Source organism: Macadamia integrifolia, chromosome 9, assembly GCF_013358625.1.
Source record: "Macadamia integrifolia cultivar HAES 741 chromosome 9, SCU_Mint_v3, whole genome shotgun sequence".
Classification (NCBI taxonomy): Eukaryota; Viridiplantae; Streptophyta; class Magnoliopsida; order Proteales; family Proteaceae; genus Macadamia; species Macadamia integrifolia.
Window position 1 is genome coordinate 2,260,436 of NC_056565.1, and position 19,682 is coordinate 2,280,117.

Sequence of the window (19,682 nt, forward strand, 5' to 3'; positions counted from 1 at the left end):
TTTGAACATTAAAAGCTTTTTTAGTTGGTCTTTCAAAAACTAAGAACTACATCTTCGAGTATACTCATTAACAAGTTTTGCAAATGATGAGGACTTGTTCTCTAGTAATCTGGCTGGAGAATCATACTCTACTGCAACGCCTGCTTAGGACATGGAAATATATCAATCTGATTAGGAAAGCATCAGAAAAGGATGAGAAGACATTAAATGACTCAACTGAATTAATTTGATTGTGGCGTACTAATTATGAGCTACTAACCGTTATCGAGAAGGAGTACCATATTGATATCACGAATTGATGTAATCCTATGTGCGATTGTGATGACAGTAGATGTTGAAAAGCATTGATTAAGTGTTTCTTGAATTATATAGTCAGTCACAGTATCCACTGATGCTGTAGCTTCATCAAGTACTATAACTTTGCTTCTCTTGAGTAGTACCCTTCCCAAACAGATTAGCTGCCTTTGACCTATGCTCCAATTGTCTCCATTCTCATTCACTTTTACAACAGCCATATGAAAATTGGTTAGCTATTTGGAATCTTCTTTTCATTAACTTTCTTCCCCTATTTTTGTTAGAAAAAAGGGTTAGGGGTTGGGAATTCAGGTTGTACACTAAAAATTAGACATCATTTGCATGGATAAATTGATGTTGATTAACTTTGGTATTGAGTGAATATGAGAAGAAACTTACCTATAGAATCAAGCTTCACTTCCTTTTTTCTAACTTCGTCACCAAGCTGGCATCTATCTAAAGCCTGGAGAAAAAGAATTATGCCAACTTACCACCTTGTTTGATTATTCTAGATGATATAATTGATCTTTATAGATGTGCTAATCAAAATATGAAATGAACTAGCAAGGGGTAGTAAGAGAAAATAAAAAACAATGCACTTCCCAAACCCCAACTAAAAGGTCTCTTAGGTCAAACTTGGACCAAGGATGATCCAATGCATCCAATGAAATGATTTCAATATCTTAGTAGAAAGGATTACAAAAAAATTGAACAAAAGATAAAAATAACATGACTTAGAGAAAGGAGTTCATGGAATTACATGTCCTAACTGGTCAATTAAGATGTGTTTGTTTCGCTATGAATCATCAGTAACCAGAAGATATGTTATTTTATCTAGTGTCATTGATTAACTATTATTTATAAAATAAAAGAAAAAAAAAAGAAAAAGAAAAAAACCCCACCTCCCAGATTTGTTCATCAGTGTATTCTTCAAGTGGGTCAAGATTGCTTCTTAGAGTCCCCTCAAACATTGTTGGGTCTTGCGGAATGATGCTCAATCTTGACCTCAAGTCATGAAGACCAATCTTAGAGATATTAATGCCATCTATTCGAATCTGACCTGTTGTAGGTTCAAACATACGAAAGATAGCTTGTACGAGTGTTGATTTACCACTTCCCGTTCGCCCAACAATTCCAATCTTCATACCTCCGGGGAAAGTACATGAAAGACCTCGCAATACAAGAGGAAGATGTGGGGCATATCGGACCTATATATATATATATATATATATTAAATCATTGAGCTTAAAACAATTCTATAGGAGAAGCAAGAAATGTCAAGCAATATTAAACTTCAATGGAGTCTATTCCATAAAATGAGGAAATAAGTAAGGAGATTAAATCTTAATGAGTCCAGATTGTAGGTTACCTGTAAATCAACAATATCAACTCTCCCTTGTGATGGCCATTCATGATCAAGCCTATTTTTTTCTACCGACAGAGGGGGTTCACTGGAGAGGCAAGTGTATTGCATTATTCTCTCTATAGATATAATTTGATTCCCAAGTTTGCTAAGATCCCATATGAGCCCATGCATACTGAGAGAAAGCCCATATGTGACAATTAAACCCACAACACCTTCAAGAGAGAAAAAAAATTTAAACTTATGATCTAATATGAGAAATTAATCATTGGTCTCCTAAAATATGATTTTATAAAATTCATGATAAAAATTTACCCGGACTGAGTACTCCCTTTGGTACTGTTATCAAGAAAATCAAAGAGATGGCATATGTGATGGATGTTAATGTATCCATTCGGAAGCATAGCCACTCCATTGCACTAGAGAGATAAAATTTTGGCCGAGAAAAACCATCCACCAGCTTGAGATTTGTGGCTATAAACCTCTCTTCTTGATTGAAGCATTTGATTGTAGTTGAACCTAAACTAGATTCAGTAAAATGTTGTATAATTGGAGCTTGGCAAACTCCTGTTAGTCGCGAAAGTTCTCGTGCTGTAGATGTGTAGTATTGCTATAAAAAAAAAAAAAGAATGAAAAATTAGGTATAATGCAAAAAAGAAAGAAAAATAAAATGAGTGCGAGGAATGTATATTTATATAGTTTGTGAGAAAGTGGTATAGCCTTTTTTATGAGGGATTTCTTAATGTGAGATGCTTATGTTTAGGTACGAATAGTGACACCATCATCAAATATGAAACTGTAAGAAAATATTTCAATTTTTTATTTATATTTCAACATTTCTCATTTGAATAGTTACTGCTTATTATATGTTGGCTGTCCACCCAAAAGTAAAAAAAATGTTGATTCAATTAAAAAAAATTACTTGTATGTTGCCTATGTTCCAAAATTTCTATCCCAAATTCTTTGATAAAAAAGTTAATTTACTCAACATAAACAAAATTATATCCTAAAATTTGTGCTCTAAAATATTTTCTTACCAAATTTTAATCATATTATAAAATTTCAATTCCTATTAGAATAAGGATTAGTGTGCTGCAGGGGCACATTGGGGTTTTTCCCCCCTCCATCGACCAGAATTAGAGTGGGGGGGGGCTTGATGGGGGTATAATTGTAAACACTTTATTTGTTATATTTTGTACTCCTACCATGACTCTATCATGATAGTCATGACGCCTATCATGACTCTATCATGATTTTTTATTATAAATAGGAGACTTGAGTGATTAGTTAAAGATACACAAGCATTCTCCTATCCTTCCTGTTAACATGGTATCAGAGGCCAATTTCTGATATAGGTTTTCAGTTTTTTAGCAGGCCTTCATGTTCCCTTCCATTATAGAGGATATTGACCAGACTTGTGGCCCCATCTGCCAAGTCTGTGTAGCAAATCTCCCCTGCCCCATCTGCCAAGTCTGTGTAGCAAATCTCCCCTCTTCTTTGATAATTAGGGTTTTCTCCCAAAATTCTAATTTGTTTATCTCAACAATTCTTCATCAAGCCTGATATTATTTTGAGTACCTCTCTACCCTTACTGGGCAATTCGATCCAAGATAGACACTTTTTGATGTTGCTTTTGATGGTCTGGTATTTCTATTGATTTTTTACTAGTTTTATCATGCTTGAAGTAACTACCATGACCTCTGGGTCTGATGGACAAAGTTGAAATGACTACATGCCTTTTGGGACTAGCTTCGTGAAATTGGACAGAACTAATTGACTTGTCTAGTCCAAATCTACATATCTTACCATTGTTGGTAGAGATCTCATTGGACACATTACAAGGAAATTGAAGAAACCCTTTGATGAGGGTACCCCTCAGGATAAATGGGTCATTAATGACTCCTTGGTAATGTCTTACTTGATTTGTTCTATTTATCAATTTATTTCTCGAGGCTTTTTGCTATTAGATATTGATTCTTAGATTTTGGCTGTTGCCAAGGAAACATATGGGCAACTAGGGAATGATGCTCAGGTATTTGAACTTCACAAGAAAGTTTGTACCATTACCCAGTAGGAACTTTTGTGTCTAAATATTATGCAGAATTTCGAGCTCTATTGTATGAACTGGACCACTATGCAGATTATCACGTCAAAAAAGTTGAAGACAACACTGCTTACAGTAACATGTGGACAAAAATAGGGTGTATGACTTTTTGGCAGCCTTGAATGTCGAGTATGATCAGATTTATGTTCGAATACTTAGCAAATCTCTCTTCCTTACTCTAGAGTAGTCCTTTGCTATGGTTTATACTGAGGAATGTCGCTGTATCTCTATGTTACATATTCCTACTATTGAAAAATCAGTTCTATAGACTAGATCAACTATTACCTCTGAAGGAGCAAATCAAACTGGTGATTCTACCAAGGAGATGGTTAAATGTGAACACTGCCACAAACCATACGATACCAAGGCCAACTATTGGAAGCTCCATAGAAAATTTACTGACTTTGGGGCAAAGTGTGCTCAGGGTCGATCTAAAACTAAAACCCATCAGGTTGAGACTATGGGCACTCCTCTTGCAATTGATATTGGACTCTCCTAAGAGGATCTCCAGGCTTTTAGACGTACACTTAAGGCTTCTAATTCTTCAACTCTTGCCAATTCAGTCCCTTCAGGTTCCAATTTTGCTCACTAAAATATTTTATTTGGTGGTCATTATGCATCAGTCGTCTCCATTCCCTGGATCATTGACTCTGGTGCCACCGATCACATGACTAGTTTTTCCAATTTATTTCACCAGTATTCACCCACCTTAGGCAAAGATAAAGTTAGTGTAACAGATGACGCCCTATCATTTGTCTCTAGAAAGGGTTCTATTAAGTGTTATTTTTCTATACATTTATCTTCAGTTTTACATATCCCTAATTTTACTACTAATTTGCTATCCATAGTAGTCTTACTAAGGACCTAAACTGTAAAGTAACATTTTTTCCTTCCCATTGCATATTTCAGGATATGGCAATGGGGAAGACAATTGGATGTGGCAAGGTGCAGGGTGGTCTTTATTTGCTTGATGATGTTTGTTTCCTTATTGCTACAACATCAATAACTCCTCATCAACTACACTTTGCTTCTTCTGAATTGACTCAATGGTACTGTCATTTGAGACACCTACCAATTGAGACCTTATCTATTTTATTTTTGCATTTAGTTAAATCATGTACTACGGATGAACTCTTTTGTGAGGCTTGTACTCTGGTTAAACAGACTCATTCCAGTTATTTATCTTTAAATAAAAGAAGCCCTTCTATTTTTTCATTTGGTTCACTCTGATGTATGGGGTCCATCTTGTTGGACATCTATTTCTGAGAAAAGGTGGTTTGCGTTCTTTATTGAGTGTCACTCTAGAACTACTTGAATTTATGTGATGCAGTACAAAAGTGAAGTGTTCAATAAAACGGTTCCACAAAATGATTCAGACTCAGTTCAATACAACTTTGAAAATTTTGCGTAGTGATAATGGAAAAGAGTACATGGTGGGTCAGTTTAAAAAATCCCTAGTTGATCATGAGATTCTTCACCAAACAAGCTATATTGACACTCCTGCTCAAAATGGGGTGGCTGAGCGCAAGAATAGGCACTTATTGGATATTGCTCGAGCTATGATGTTTGTTAGACAGATTCCATCTCAGTATTTGATTGATGCTGTCCTCACAATAGCCTACCTAATCAATCATATACCAACTCGTGTCCTCAACTCTTGAACTCTTGTTGAGGTTCTTCCAGGGACTACATCCTTTCTGGTTCCTCTAAAAACTTTTGTGTGTGCCTGTTATGCTAGGGATCATCATTCACCAGAAAAATTAGAACCTCAAAGTACGAAGTGTATCTTTCTGGGTTACTCTCTTACACAGAAAGGATATAAGAGTTACCATCCTTCTATTGGCGTACAATAGTAACAATGGATGTTGTGTTTCATAAATCTGTTGGTTACTACTCATCGTCACTTCTTCAGAGAGAGTCTGGAGTCACTATTGAAAAAAAGGTGACTTAGAATCTGCTTGCTCTACTAGTATACCTACCATTATCACCTCAAGATCCTCATGCTCCACAAGATAATGAAAGGGCAGAACCTATTGTTCCAACTCAGGGGGAGATGACTCCAGTTCAGAGAACCATTGGTGAATTACAGAAACAAATTGATGACTCAACTCTTGAAGTTTATAGCAAGGGACACACTAGAAATAAGCAAATTCAGTCCATCACCACTACTACAACACCTTTACACATCCCTTCGCTAGCCCTAGATCCAGAACTGACTGAGCCTCATACTTCGGGTATAATCTCTCCCTTTGATCAATATATTTTCCTCAGAAAAAGGCACTAGGACCTGTATTCAACACCTTATATCTCATGTTGTTTCATATGATTTCCTTTCTCCCTCTTATCGTGCCTTTGTGTCTTCTCTTTCATTTACTTGTGTCTGTAAGAATTGGCAGAAAGCTCTTATAGAAAAAAATGGAAAGTCGCGATGGAGGAAGAAACAGAGGCCTTAAAAAGGAATGATATATGGGAACTTGTGACTCTTCCACCTGGGAAGAGACCTGTTGCTTGTAAGTGAGTGTTTATGGTAAAACAAAAGATTGATGGTTTTGTTGACAGATACAAGGTAAGGCTTGTGGCTAAAGGGTTCACTTAGACCTATGTAATCAACTACCAGGAAATATTTGAACCAATTGTCAAGTTGACCTTTGTGCGAGTGTTACTCTCATGTGCTATGAACCTAGGATGGGAACTCCATCAACTTGATATAAAGGATGCTTTCCTCCATGAAGAGCTCGATGTTAAAGTTTATATAAAATTCCACCAAGTTTCTTTAGCACAAGAACTCAAGGCAAGGTATGTAAGTTGAAGCATGCTTTCTATGGTTTGGAGCAGTCACCTAGAGCGTGGTTTAAAAGATTTCAGAAGGCTATAACATTTGTGGGTTATAAGCAGAGTAATGTTGACCACACAGTGTTTATAAAGAGGTCTGGTGGAAAAGTTACTATACTCATTGTCTATGTGGATGAGATCATGGTAACAAAAAATGATAGCACTGAGATTGATCATCTCAAGGGTTTTCTCGTCGAAGAATTTGAGATAAAAGATCTTGGAAAGTTAAGGTACTTTTTTAGAATTGAAGTTGCTAGGTCCTCAAAAGGCACCTTTCTCTCTCAAAGGAAGTACACCCTTGATCTTCTACCCGAGACAGGTATGTTGGGTTGTCATCCTTCTAATATTCCTATGGAAGCTGGTAGCCGACTCAAGGAAAAGGAGGGTGAGCCAATTGACAGAGGCCTCTACCAACAGTTGGTAAGAAATTGATATATATCTCACAAATACAACCTGACATTGCCGTGGCTGTAAGTTTGGTCAGTCAGTTTATGCATGATCACTATTCCTCTCATATGGAAGTTGTTATGCATATCTTACGATACTTGAAGGTAGCTCCAGGAAAAGGGATCCTATTATCTCCTCACGATCACCTCCAAGTTAAAGCTTATATAGGTGCTGATTGGGCTGGCTCACCTAACAAACAGTCTATCTCTGGTTATTGTACCTTTGTAGGAGGGAATCTTGTCATTTGGCGCAGTAAGAAGCAGAATGTGGTGGCTAGATCTAGTACTGAAGCAGAATTTCATGCCATTGTATAGGGGATTTGAGTGCATCCACTATTGGATGATATTGGTGTACCTATTTGTCGTCCTATGATGCTTTACTGTGATAACAAGGCTGCTATCAGTATTGCTCATAATCCAGTATAGCATGATCGAACCAAACACATAGAGATTGATAAGCACTTTATCAAAGATAAGCTGAATGCTGGCTTGATTTGTGTTTCTTTTGTGAAGTCTGGTGATCAACTAGTTGATGTGTCACTAAAGGACTAGTTGGAAAGCTGTTTTATCCTAGTTTAATTAAGTTGGGAATGTGTGACATCAATGCACCAACTTGAGCGAAAGTGTTTGAATAAGGATTAGTGTGCCGCAGGGGCACATTAAATCTTCCCCCCCCTCCATTGACCCTAATTAGAGTGGGCCATCTAGATGGGGGTATAATTATAAACGCTTTATTTGTTTTGTTATGTGCTCCTATCATGACTCTATCATGATTTTATATTATAAATAGGGGACTTGTGTATCAGCTAAAGACACACAAACATTCTCCCATTCTTCCTATTAACAATTCCATTAACAATTGCATGTATCAATATTCTTTTTTTATTTTTTTTTCCAAATCTAAATTTTCTCATGATGGAGTAGACAATGTCTTTGTTCATCATCAAATGCAAATAAATTTTGTTGTTGTTTAGTGCAAAAATATACACAATGTTGTCCAAGTATTTCACTTAGGCTAAGTGCAATGCTTTTGCGTGCCCTAGGAATATGGCGTTGAAGCTTTGCCCAAATTCCTAGAGCTGATTCCGACCCTAGGAATATGGCGTGGAAGCCCTGTCCAAAATTTCCAGAGTTGATTTCATCCCTAGGAATATGGCATTGAAGCTCTGCCCAAATTTTCGGAGCTGATTCCGGCCCCAGGAAGACGACGCAGAAGCCTTGACTAAATTTCCAGAGTAGATTCCAACCCTATGAATACCGAGTGGAAGCCTTGCCCAAATTTTCAGAGTTGATTCCGATTCTAGAAATATAGTATGGAAGTCCAATTTAGATTCCCAGAAACTAGAATCTGTAGTCACACACCCTAGCAAAGAAGCCCTATCAACTTTCTTACCCAGGTGCTGAAAGTTTTTTTTATTTCTCTAAGAAAGAGAAGAAAATTGAATCGTTACCCCTGAGTCGAGGAAAATTATCGGAAAATTCACTATATTCATCGGTCATTATCATGTAGATATTATATTATAATTTCATTTGCCTTATTTATGTATATATTATTTTATGTGTTTATTGCATAAAATAATGATTTATTGTTGTAGTTTCATATATTAATTTTAGCATCTTTCTATTAAATGTAATTTGTTTCATCATTTCATGTGTTACCGCATGTGTTCCTCACATGAAATAATGATCATGATTTTCCTGTCATAGAGCATTGCATGTATATGTAGATAGGATAATTGCATTTTCTATTATTTTATGTAGATTTTTATTATTTCATATGGTTTTAATATAGATTATATTTCATGTGATATTTCAATAATTTCCTATAATTTTTTCATGCAAGTTTACGTATATAATCGAAATCCAAGCTTCTGGTGATAATTTCCTATTAATTTTTTCATGTGATACTTCCATGCTAGCTTAGGCTGTTAAAATTCTCGGGGGAGAATATTCGAAATCCAAGCTTCTGGTAGAAAAACCAAAAATTCCGGGCGAGGAGGGTGCCTAACACCTTCCCACACTCATAACCTGACACGGACCCCTGTCTCTGGAACAAACCAAAATATGAAGTCAAATTCGGGGGTTCCTTCCTTTCACGGGAATCCAACCCCCTAATCGAGCTCGATCCTTCGATCGAAATTGGGCTCCACCATAGGGTTCTAAGCCCTAAATCCTAGATGGCAACTCCAAAAGTCATGCTTTCCCCATCCCCCTAATAGTCGCCAGACCATGTTTTGGAGGCCATTCAATCCATTCACCCCCTATGAGGCAGACCAGATGTGAGAAGGAGGAAAAGAGCGAAGAGAGAGAGAGAGAGAGAGAGAGAGAGAGAGAGAGAGAGAGAGAGAGAGAGAGAGAGAGAGCAAAAAGGTATTTTCCCTTACATCTATACATTTGATATTGAGTCCAAAACTTGACATACCACTAATACCAATGGGGAACAACTATCCATTGGTCACTCAAACTAAATTGGCCCTCCACATGGCCAAAATTACACTAAGGCAAGACTCTCAGTTAGGCATTACAATGGACATTTTCCTCTCATTCTTAATGTTTAGTTATTTGAGAGTTATTTATTAATTTAAAACTATTTATCAATTTATCATTTCAAATTTATTTATAGTTCCTTCACAATTATTGACTAATTTAGTATTTATTTATTTTTGGATGAATAGCGATTTATATTCAATGAGCCCTACGGAATACATGGACTCTCTCCTGGAAAGGGTGGACAGGATGTAAAAAAGGAAAAGTACAACAAGCCATTTGTAAGAATATAGAAGCATGACCAATTACGGAGATAAAGCTTGCCCCTGAACATTGAAGGAGATGGATATTCAATTTATTTATATTCAACTTTTTCAATACATAGATAGTATATAAATGAGATATTATTCATCAATTTATTATTTGCAAAAGTTTCCCTAGTCCGTAGACCAAGTAATAGGGGTGAAACAAGACTGGGTTGGGCTAAGTTCCTTTAAACCCCAGCCTAACCCTACGTCCTGAAAACTTAACCCAAGCCCAACTTAACTCTGCTAGGTTCATGCCTAGGCCCAAACCTATCGGGCTCATGCCAATCCATTCCGGCATTAATTGACCTTGATTGGGCCTGTTTGGGCTTACCCTAATTGACCTCGTTGTTGCAATCGGGGTCGGAGTAGCATTGAAATATGCCAAATATTGGAAGCAATTAAAATTTTGAAGTAAGAAACTTTTGTATAAATTGGGTATAAGAATCAATAACACATATTTCATTATCCTGAATAAAAAGATAGGTTGACAATCCTAAATTATATTATATAAATCAGGGTTAAACTAAGAGCTGGGCTAGGCATCTAGGCCTCAACCCTGAGCCAAGGTAAAAAAATCTTAATCCAAGCCCCGTTCGGGCTCAGGATGGGTTCGGGCTATTGGGGCCAAACTTACACGCCTAAGGTTCCAACACATTATATTAGCATGTGGAAGGATTGATTGGTAAGTTTTACTGTTGGATACCTAGGAAATAATTTGGATATAGCACATAAAAAATTGTTAATTGTTAAATTTATTTTTAATGTGCTCAAACCGGTGGAGCATGTCATATTATATTTTTTATCCATACATATTTAAAATATTTATGCGTATCAACAGTGCAACCATGGTTGGTCATTTCTCCTAGAAAACTTTTATATGCTAATTTACATGAAAAGAGTGATTTGTATATATATATATATATATATATTTCTTGTATACGTTGATTATAAGTTCAAGAAGAATATTGAGGCTTAAATCACCATTTTCTCACCTAAGCATATGTGCATCCATTGCTAAACCACTTTGGGTGTGAACAAGCAAATTCATAATTCACTGATTAAACAAATCTTGAACCAACTTGTAATATAGCTTGTTAAACATAGTAGAATAATAGTAAGCTTGATTTGAAAATTACGAGAGGTGGAAATAGCCATAAAATTACCTGGTACCAGAAGCATGCCATAGTCATTGGGATAAAAATTATTAACATCTGCCATGCACCCCATGACATTACTGCTATAGTTCCAAGAAATCCTATGATTGAAATAAGAAGTTCTTCAAATTGACGTGGAATAGAGGTATCAACCACACTTTGATCAATTGATACCTGTATACAAAAAATAGACTTTATTTATAGTTTGAAATATATTAAAATTTATGGTGGTCAATCAAGATCATTTGGATCACAAGAATAATTAAATATATTTACTTACCCGATTTAAAATCCTTCCACTTGGAGTGGAATCGAAAAATGAAATTGGAGCACGAAAAATGCACAAATGCATTTTCTTGAAGAGTTGAATGGCTGTTTTGTATCCAGTAATTACAACAAACATGGACCTCATAATTACACAAAGAGAGCTTCCAAGGATGAAAGTAACATAAATGAAGATGAGAGTGGATGCTCTAACATTAGGTCCCACATCCTCTGAAATAGGAGTAGCGAACACCATCCAATATCTGCTAGCTATTTGGAGTAGTTGAAAAAGAATTTGTGCCAACAATATCAATGGTACTAAAGCTCCTTTATATGTAGCAGTGACATATTTCCAATAGAGTGAAAAACTAACTCTACCATGTTCTCTCTTTTCTTCTTGGACAAGCTGGCTTTCTGACCCCTCCAAGTTTTCTATTTTGTAGTTTTTGGGTTCATCATTTTGAATAGACTTCTCGCTACATAGTATATTATCATCTTCCTCATTAATTAAATTATCTAAAGCAACCCCATGATTGATACAATTAAGGTATTCTAAAGCTTTATTATGTGCGCCCACTAATTCCATAAAATCAGTTCCTGAACTAAGAATTTCTTCATACTTTCCTGTTTGAGTAATTTTTCCATCTCTCATAACCTGCCAAATAAGAGAAAGTAAATAATCAATTCCAACTAGGTTGAGTGACTAGAAGGGAAAAAAAAAAAAAAAAAGAGTGGGTAATATGGTATATATCTCACCAGGATAAGATCAGCAGAAGTTAAAAACTCTATTTGGTGGGTAACATAAACTATTGTTTTTGAACTCAAAATTCCCAGCAAACACTCCTGTCATAAAAGTTTATATATTCATTTCTAACCACTTAGAATAATTTCTGGTTTAAAAATCCAAATACCTGTACATCTTGGTATAATTTATAAGTATATCAAACCAACAGTTTATGCAAGAACATGCATTGCTCAGTATCACATGTATGCATGTCTTTTTTTTTTTCTTAGACAGAGATGATTTCATTTTCTGTAGATCAATTTATTAGGTCTTTAGTTTACGGTAAATGAAATATAATATAAGCAATGAGATGTATAGACTTAAATCAATTTTAACAAGCTGATCTTTAGAATTAATGGTCAAAGAATAGCTACCTTAAACAGATGAGTTCCAGTGTGAGCATCGACAGCACTAAATGGATCATCAAGCAGATAAATATCAGCATCATGATACAAAGCACGTGCAATCTGGATTCTTTGCTTTTGTCCACCACTTAGGTTGATCCCCTTCTCTCCTATGATAGTCTGGTCTCCATAGGCAAACAATTCTAGGTCCTTCTTTAATGAACATGCTTCAATAATCATCTCATACCTTTCATTATCCATCTCCTTACCAAATAATATATTGTCCACTATCTTTTCAGTTTGTATCCAAGGTGATTGTGCAACATAGGCCTTTGTCCCATTCAACTTAATGGTTCCAGATATCTTTGGCACTTCTCCTAATATACATGAAAGTAGGCTTGACTTTCCTGACCCAACAGAACCACAAACAGCTACTCTCATACCACAGTACACTCGAAAATTAAGATCTTTTAATGTGATATTAGGGGAATGAAGATCCCAAGAGAAATTCCCCTTGACCATCTCAACTGCAACATCGACAACATCTCTTGAAAAATTTTCTACTATATTTGGATGAAGATCCTCAAGATAGAGGAATGAGACTATCCTATCAAGGGAAACTTTAGTTTGAACTATCATGGAGATTGTGTCAGGTAGATTATGAATGGGCCCCTGCAATAACTCAAATGTTACAAGTGCAGATAGAATCTTTCCCGATTCTAGCGGAATTTCCATAAGTATACAGAATCCAAAAGTGACCATGGATACAAACATGGGAGCAGACAAATGGATAAAAGCTATTATAGCTGATGTATAAAGTTGTTTTTTTAACCATTTTGTTTCAACGTTCCGTAGCTCAATTATCTTAGCCAAGAACTTCATGTCCCAGTTCTGGAGCTTTAGAATCCTCATATTCCTCAAAGCTTCAGATGTCACCTTCATCCTTTGATCTTTTGAAGCCATCAGTTCCTTTTGAAATTTCTCTTGTAGTTTTCCTAATGGAATATTTGCTAACATCAAAATCATCGTGGCAACAAAAGTTGCAAGTGAAGCTAGCCCAAGGTACTTATACAAGATCAATAATGCTAGAAAAACTTCAACAGGCACCCTCCATATATCATGCACATACCAACTGAAAAAGGCAATCCTCTCAACATCGACACTCATTAAATTAATGTTCTCCCCACTAGTGTGACATTTCTTTGATTGGTTTGAAAGCCTGAGACTCTTCTTATAGATTATTGAGAACAAGGCAGCACGAACCCTAATTGCCATCTTTCGCAGTTGAAAGAACAAGTGTCTTTCTGAGAGGCTCCACATGAGCTTTGAGAGGAAGAAAATAGACACTAGCGCATACCCTTTATATTTTAGTTGGTGAGGTTCATCAAGATACTTAACAAAGGCATTAATAAGACATGGTCCAACATAAGATGCTAATGTGCATATAACGGAGAATAGAGTTGTCCATAGAATTTCTTTCCATGTTGAGAGAATCAACGCCTTCACTAACCTTAGTGCACTTATCTCACCACCATTACCACTGCCATTACTATCAGTTTCAAGTTTATTTCTAAAACAAGCAAAAACCGCGTTGGCACTATCACAATCGGCAATCTGAGGAATATCTTCAAGGTTTAATGTTTTTTTGTATCCAAGTGCAAGCAAAGGGCCCATCCATGCAAAAGTAAAAATACTAAAAAGATTGGCATTTTCATAAGGAGTTACATTCTCTCCACTAACACTTGATTTTTGTCCATGATCACATTTGTTTTGATTTGAACTGATTTTAAAAAGAGGCTCCAAAAGATGGAGATCCTCTTCTTCTCGTTCATTGCCAAAAAACCCAGCATAACAAAAGATCAAACCAGCAATAAAGGATACAATATCAGAGACCCATAGCAAGAATGGTAAGGACAGATGTTTCCAATATAGATAAAGATGTATAGAAAGAAAGGAACAAGACATGAAGAAGAAGAAGACCCACCAAGTCCTTAGTAGAATGGGGAACTTGGACTCACTTGAATGAGAAAACTGAATGTGCAAGTAAGCAGAGATCACAAACCATGTGAGACTTCTGAATGAAAAATCCAATTGGCCAAAAATATTTAGGTCAGGCCAATCATGTCTATATCCAAAGAGGTGGTTTAATACGCATAGAAGAAGATCACAGAATGATAAACTCATGCAAGATATAAGGGCTAACCAATAGTATAAAAAGTATGTATTTTTCAACATTGGTTTTGAATTTTCAAGGGTAGGCACTGTGCATCTCTTGTAAGCCCAAGAAACAGATAAAACTAATAGCAAAATTAGGTGTGAAGAAATAGAAAACCCACGCAAGAAAATGGTTGTAGAAGACTGCGAAAAGAATATCCAGGTATCCATATCATTCTTTGATTCTTCGTAAGCATTCATAGTTGCAATTTTTTTTCTTCTTCTGTTTGTTATTTGGGTGCTTAGCTCAAGCAGATCCAATACAAATTCTATCAGCTTAACCACATTTTGAATTGATGTAGGGACATTTTAAAAAGTATTGAGGAAACTCTTGTATCTAAATACCATCGATTTTCAACTTTTGTGTTCCAGAAATACTTAGACCAATATTGAAGTCTCAATATCACCCTTAGCTGCTGTTGAACCTGTTAATGGACAGACAACAAAAACTATTTGAAAATGTATAAAGAAGAGTTGAACAGATTTTTCATAAGAAAATCAAAAATGGAAAAAGTTGCAGCTATATATGATTAGTCCATATTCAATTAAGAACATTAATAGAGAAAGTATAACTTAAGAAATATGATAAATAACCAAATGAATATTTTTATATTTAACATAATGTAGTGCATTGCACTATATGTCAATAGAAAAATACAAAGACAATAAAAATAAACTTCCAAAATACCAGATCCATATACCAAGTTCCAAGTAGTGTAACCATAGAAATAACATCAGCAACATAATTATCTTATGAATAGAGTTGTCAAATGTTGACAAAATGTAACCTTTCAGCAAGAAACAACAACCAATAGCCTTTCCACAAGAAATATGCCAAACAAATGATGGCAACTCCGAAGATTATCAAATTTGTGGGAGAAAAATCCTCATGAAACAACACCGCAGCTAACCACATTTCAACATGATATTATCTATAAATCAATAGTTGGATTGATACATACTGCATGTTAAGTGAATCATTCCAACCCATCTTATATAACAAATACAATTTCATGTACTGTACATGGTAACCAAATTTTGATGTTTTTTTTGCTAATGACGGATATCCAGATCATCGGCTGACTAGTCCTTTTAGCCGTACTAACCACACAACCACATGGCACTAGTTACAACACTGAAACTAACCAAAATTAACCTGATTTTATCTAAATATCAATAAATCACCAGTTGAGTCACTCACCAAGTTAAGTGCCTTGCTTCAATCCATTTTAAATATGAACACAAAGAAATTTACTATACACAATAACCATGCTAGTTATACTTCTCAGTCCTATATTATGACAAAAATTATGCAAGATGACTATTAAAAGGGTTGAAGAATTTTGAAAAAAGCTTACTCTCACATTTGGGTCATTTCCTAGGGCTGCTTTGCCCATCTCAAGCTCTTGTTTCAACCCATTGATCAAAATTACGGTTTTGGCATTTGATTGGGTTCTCCAAGCATTGGGACGAATTATTGATGGCTTGTAGAGGTGATTTGATAGCATCTTGTTGGTATGTGAGGTCATCTTATAATTCTTCAAATGCTTGCTGTTTCTTTTTCAATCTTGTGGTTGTCGAAATATTTTAATCCTTTATTTGATATTTTAGTGGATTGCTCTTGGAGTTGCCCCATGATTTTTCCATTCACTCAGAAGGGATTTTATGTTAAATATTATGTGTGATTGGATTATGTTCGTTTAATTTCTATTTCACTTTTATTTTGTTATCTATTTTCTTCATTGATTCACAGAATGAGTGAGAAAGTTATTACGCATCTCTTCCCAATAGTTTTATTCCCCTTCTCTTTCTTTTCCCTTCTCTCTCTAGTATTTTTGTTTTTCCATGTGCAAGTTGTAGTTTTCTATAAATTTAAAGGGAAAATCATTGGGCATTATTGACTCCAAGTCACACAAACCCTTTTAGGGCCATGTGTGGGCATTATTAACTCAAAGTCAATCAGGCACACCTTTTAGGGCTTTTATCTTTTTGTGTGGAGTTTTCTAATCTCACATAATATGTGAGGGACGACGCTCAAATTTCACATACAAAATTGACACATAATCTCTTTTGGTATGGGGATCGGCCATAAAATGAGGTATTACTGGCAACTGATTGATTTTGTAACTCATGTAACACCTCGGTACCATTAATTTTACACAATATTATCTTCTTTGACTCACCGAGTTCCCAAATACCTTGGTACTAGCCGTATTTTTGATCGGGACACCTCACCAATCTCCTAGGTGGGTTTGGTACTTGCCGTATTCTTGTAACGCCTTAGCCCCATTAACCTTGCACAATATTATCCTATTTGGCCCATGGGCCTCAAGACTTTAAAATACATTGTGCCATGTTAAGGAAGCTAGAGATTATTAACTAGCCCAGTAATCTCTCCCTAGGCAATGTGGGACTAAAGTTTGTACACCCTCACAGATCTCCCAAATCCCCTGGTACTTGTCGTATTCTCCTAGCCGGATCTGATACTTTCCTTATTCTTGGGTGTCACAACTTTTCTCCTTTTGGCACAGCGTCCCCACTGTGGTCCTACACACTGTTGGGGTCTATTCTGATACCATTTGTAATGCCCTAGCCCCATTAACCTTGCATAATATTGTTTTCTTGACCCATGTGCCTCTAGGTTTTAAAATGCGTTGTGCCATATTAAGGAGGCTAGAGGTTATTAACTAGCCTAGTAATCTCTCCCTAGGTGATGTGAGACTGAAGTTTGTACACCCTCACCGATATCCCAAATCCTTTGGTACTTATCATATTCTTGGTGGGGACACCTCACCGATCTCCCAGTCGAGGCTGGTACTTGTCGTATTCTTGGATGTCACAACTTTTATCCATATGAGATTTAGCATTTTTATCATTGTGCAAGTGGTCTTTTGTTTAACTGAGAGACTGAGAAGTGGAAAAAAGTATCAGAAACTGTTCACTCATGGGGAAACTTTTGCTATTTGACTAATTCAAAGAGTAGGGTCTCAGGTCTCCTATGCTGGACCCAAATTTAGCTTTTTGATTTCGATAGGAAATCAATCTTGCCTTATTCGGTTTTTCATGAATGAATAATGGATTATAAAAAGGATTGAAAACTATTTCTATTTTAAAGTTCAGGATGTTGCTTTTATTGGGGGGATGGATGTAACGTTCTATTATTTATATCAGAAATAAACAAAAAACCATATATGAAAGAACAAGAAGAACACAAAAGGAAACAATCACAAATACATAAAGAGGAAAAATATTTATATGGTTTGACAAAACCACTTACATCCACGGAATGAGATCCACCTTCAATTAGAATCAAGAGAAAATAAGTACAAACCTTGCAATTTGATAGCCAAACCCAAGCCCCTATGTCCACCCTTCGTTCATCTCTCATTCATTGTACATCCTTACATTGACTCATTGCTTAATCTTTATATAGATATATGTTCACATCGTACCTCTTGAGACATTCACAAGAAACCTCGCATCTTGGTTTCTTATTTGGATCAACAAATCAGGATTATCACTACTCTTTGTGATAGACACATCTCTTTTATAAATTCATCATTGCTTTATTTTTTCATTTTAAAGAAAACCCACTAATTCTCTTTATTTAGAGAAATTGCACTAACTTTCTCATCCTTTCTTTCCTTGTTGACCACCCCATCTATTTTTAATGGCTTCAATAACCAACTACTTCTCTGTTAACTTCTCCATTTTTCTACTTGCTATGAAGACAATACCCTTAAGAAGACTCCAACCTTCTCCATTCATTTTCTTTCTTCTTTCACTGTAGAGAAAACTCACTAACTCTTTCTCCTTAAGGGAAATCCACTAAAAAAGGTAGTGGATGACAACTCCTTGGCACATGACTTTATATGGGGTTGGACTCAACTTGACCCAACTGCCCAATAAAATTATCCACTTTCTCCATTAGCCCATCTAAGCCATTGAATTAATCCACTTACCAATCTAGATAAAAAGCTCCCAAACCCAACAATCTGTACCTTGGTTTTTATTGTAGCCACTTGAAGACTTATTGAAAAAATCATCTAGACCATTGAACCAAATTTTCAACTGATCTATATAAAAGCTACAAACCCAACAGTTTTATGAATTCTTTACTTTGTCTCAATTGTAAACATATATGCTTCCTCATCATATTAAATTAAAAACATGAAAGATAGTATAAAACTATAAAATAAGTTTTATAGATAAACTCAAGGATTCTATGAAAAGAAAAAATGAAAAAATAAAGATGACGAAGAGTTTATTGAACTGTTTTTATCTCATCGATAGAGGAAGAGCAAGATGAGATTAGATATGAAGAGCTACATTAGAGAAAACCGTTCAGAAAATGTCACTTATCAAACCTCCCAAGAAGGCCTTTGTTTTGAATTAGATCGTGCTACTTTGAAATCTGATGGTGCTTTTCGTAGCAGTCCAGGGGGTTGGTTTACTTTTGGGCATGTTTCTTTTGCTTTGCTCTTCTTTTTTGCACACATTTGGCTTGGCGTAAACCGATAGTTTATAACCACTAGCTTAGCCTAGTGGTGAAAGATTCAGTTTGAAGAGTGGGCGCCCAAGGGAAAAGGTCCTAGGATTGAACCCTATTGTATGCAAGTGTGAGTGGATGGGTGTATATAAGAGTAGGTGGCCATTGGCTCTACTGGCGTCTAGTAGGTGACCATTAACCTCTCACATAAGTCAGGACATGAGAAAAGGGAGGAAATTCAAGCAAGAAAAAAAAAAGGAAAAAGGAAGAACAAAGCACTTCATCATCGAATTGAGGTTCATAAATTTCATGAGTATCATTAATGATAGAAAAGTATAAAATAAAATTTATGAATAACAATACTTTATGTTGAAACAATCAGAGCCTAAGTGTTGGTGGGAATTGTAAAATTTTCCAGCAACCCTGGAGTGTAATCACAAGTTTTTTTTTTTTGGTGCAAGAACCCCCAACAGGGGTAGGGGTGCTTAATCCCAGGCGATGAAATGAAATTTCACTTATTTTAAAAAATACCTAACATAAGGGATATTAGGTTCTTCTGGAGAGAGAGAGAGAGAGAGAGAGAGAGAGAGAGAGAGAGA

The 19,682-nt window shown here is 35.9% G+C and overlaps 1 protein-coding gene across 1 annotated transcript; it reads right to left on the minus strand.

The window, feature by feature from the left end:
* On the minus strand, nucleotides 1–14,069 carry LOC122090058 (ABC transporter C family member 3-like). Its single transcript, XM_042659894.1, has 10 exons — nucleotides 12,411–14,069; nucleotides 12,009–12,095; nucleotides 11,269–11,907; nucleotides 10,998–11,162; nucleotides 1,973–2,267; nucleotides 1,664–1,872; nucleotides 1,197–1,502; nucleotides 694–757; nucleotides 260–499; nucleotides 1–140 (listed from the first exon to the last, which is right to left on the minus strand). The coding sequence occupies exons 1-10, from the start codon at nucleotides 14,052–14,054 to the stop codon at nucleotides 40–42; spliced, it is 3,750 nt and encodes a 1,249-aa protein (XP_042515828.1). The 5' UTR covers nucleotides 14,055–14,069; the 3' UTR covers nucleotides 1–39.
* Between the last annotated feature and the right edge of the window lie 5,613 nt (nucleotides 14,070–19,682).

What these genes read in the sequence shown, in the direction of transcription:
- LOC122090058 (XM_042659894.1), bottom strand. Translation starts at nt 14,054, where the DNA reads ATGGGCCCTTTGCTTGCACTTGGATACAAAAAAACATTAAACCTTGAA. An exon ending in CTGGAACTCATCTGTTTAAG is followed by an intron (nt 12,096 to 12,410) that starts GTAGCTATTCTT and finishes CTTTTATGACAG; the next exon opens with GAGTGTTTGCTGGGAATTTT. An exon ending in TGGCATGCTTCTGGTACCAG is followed by an intron (nt 2,268 to 10,997) that starts GTAATTTTATGG and finishes TTTTTTTTATAG; the next exon opens with CAATACTACACATCTACAGC.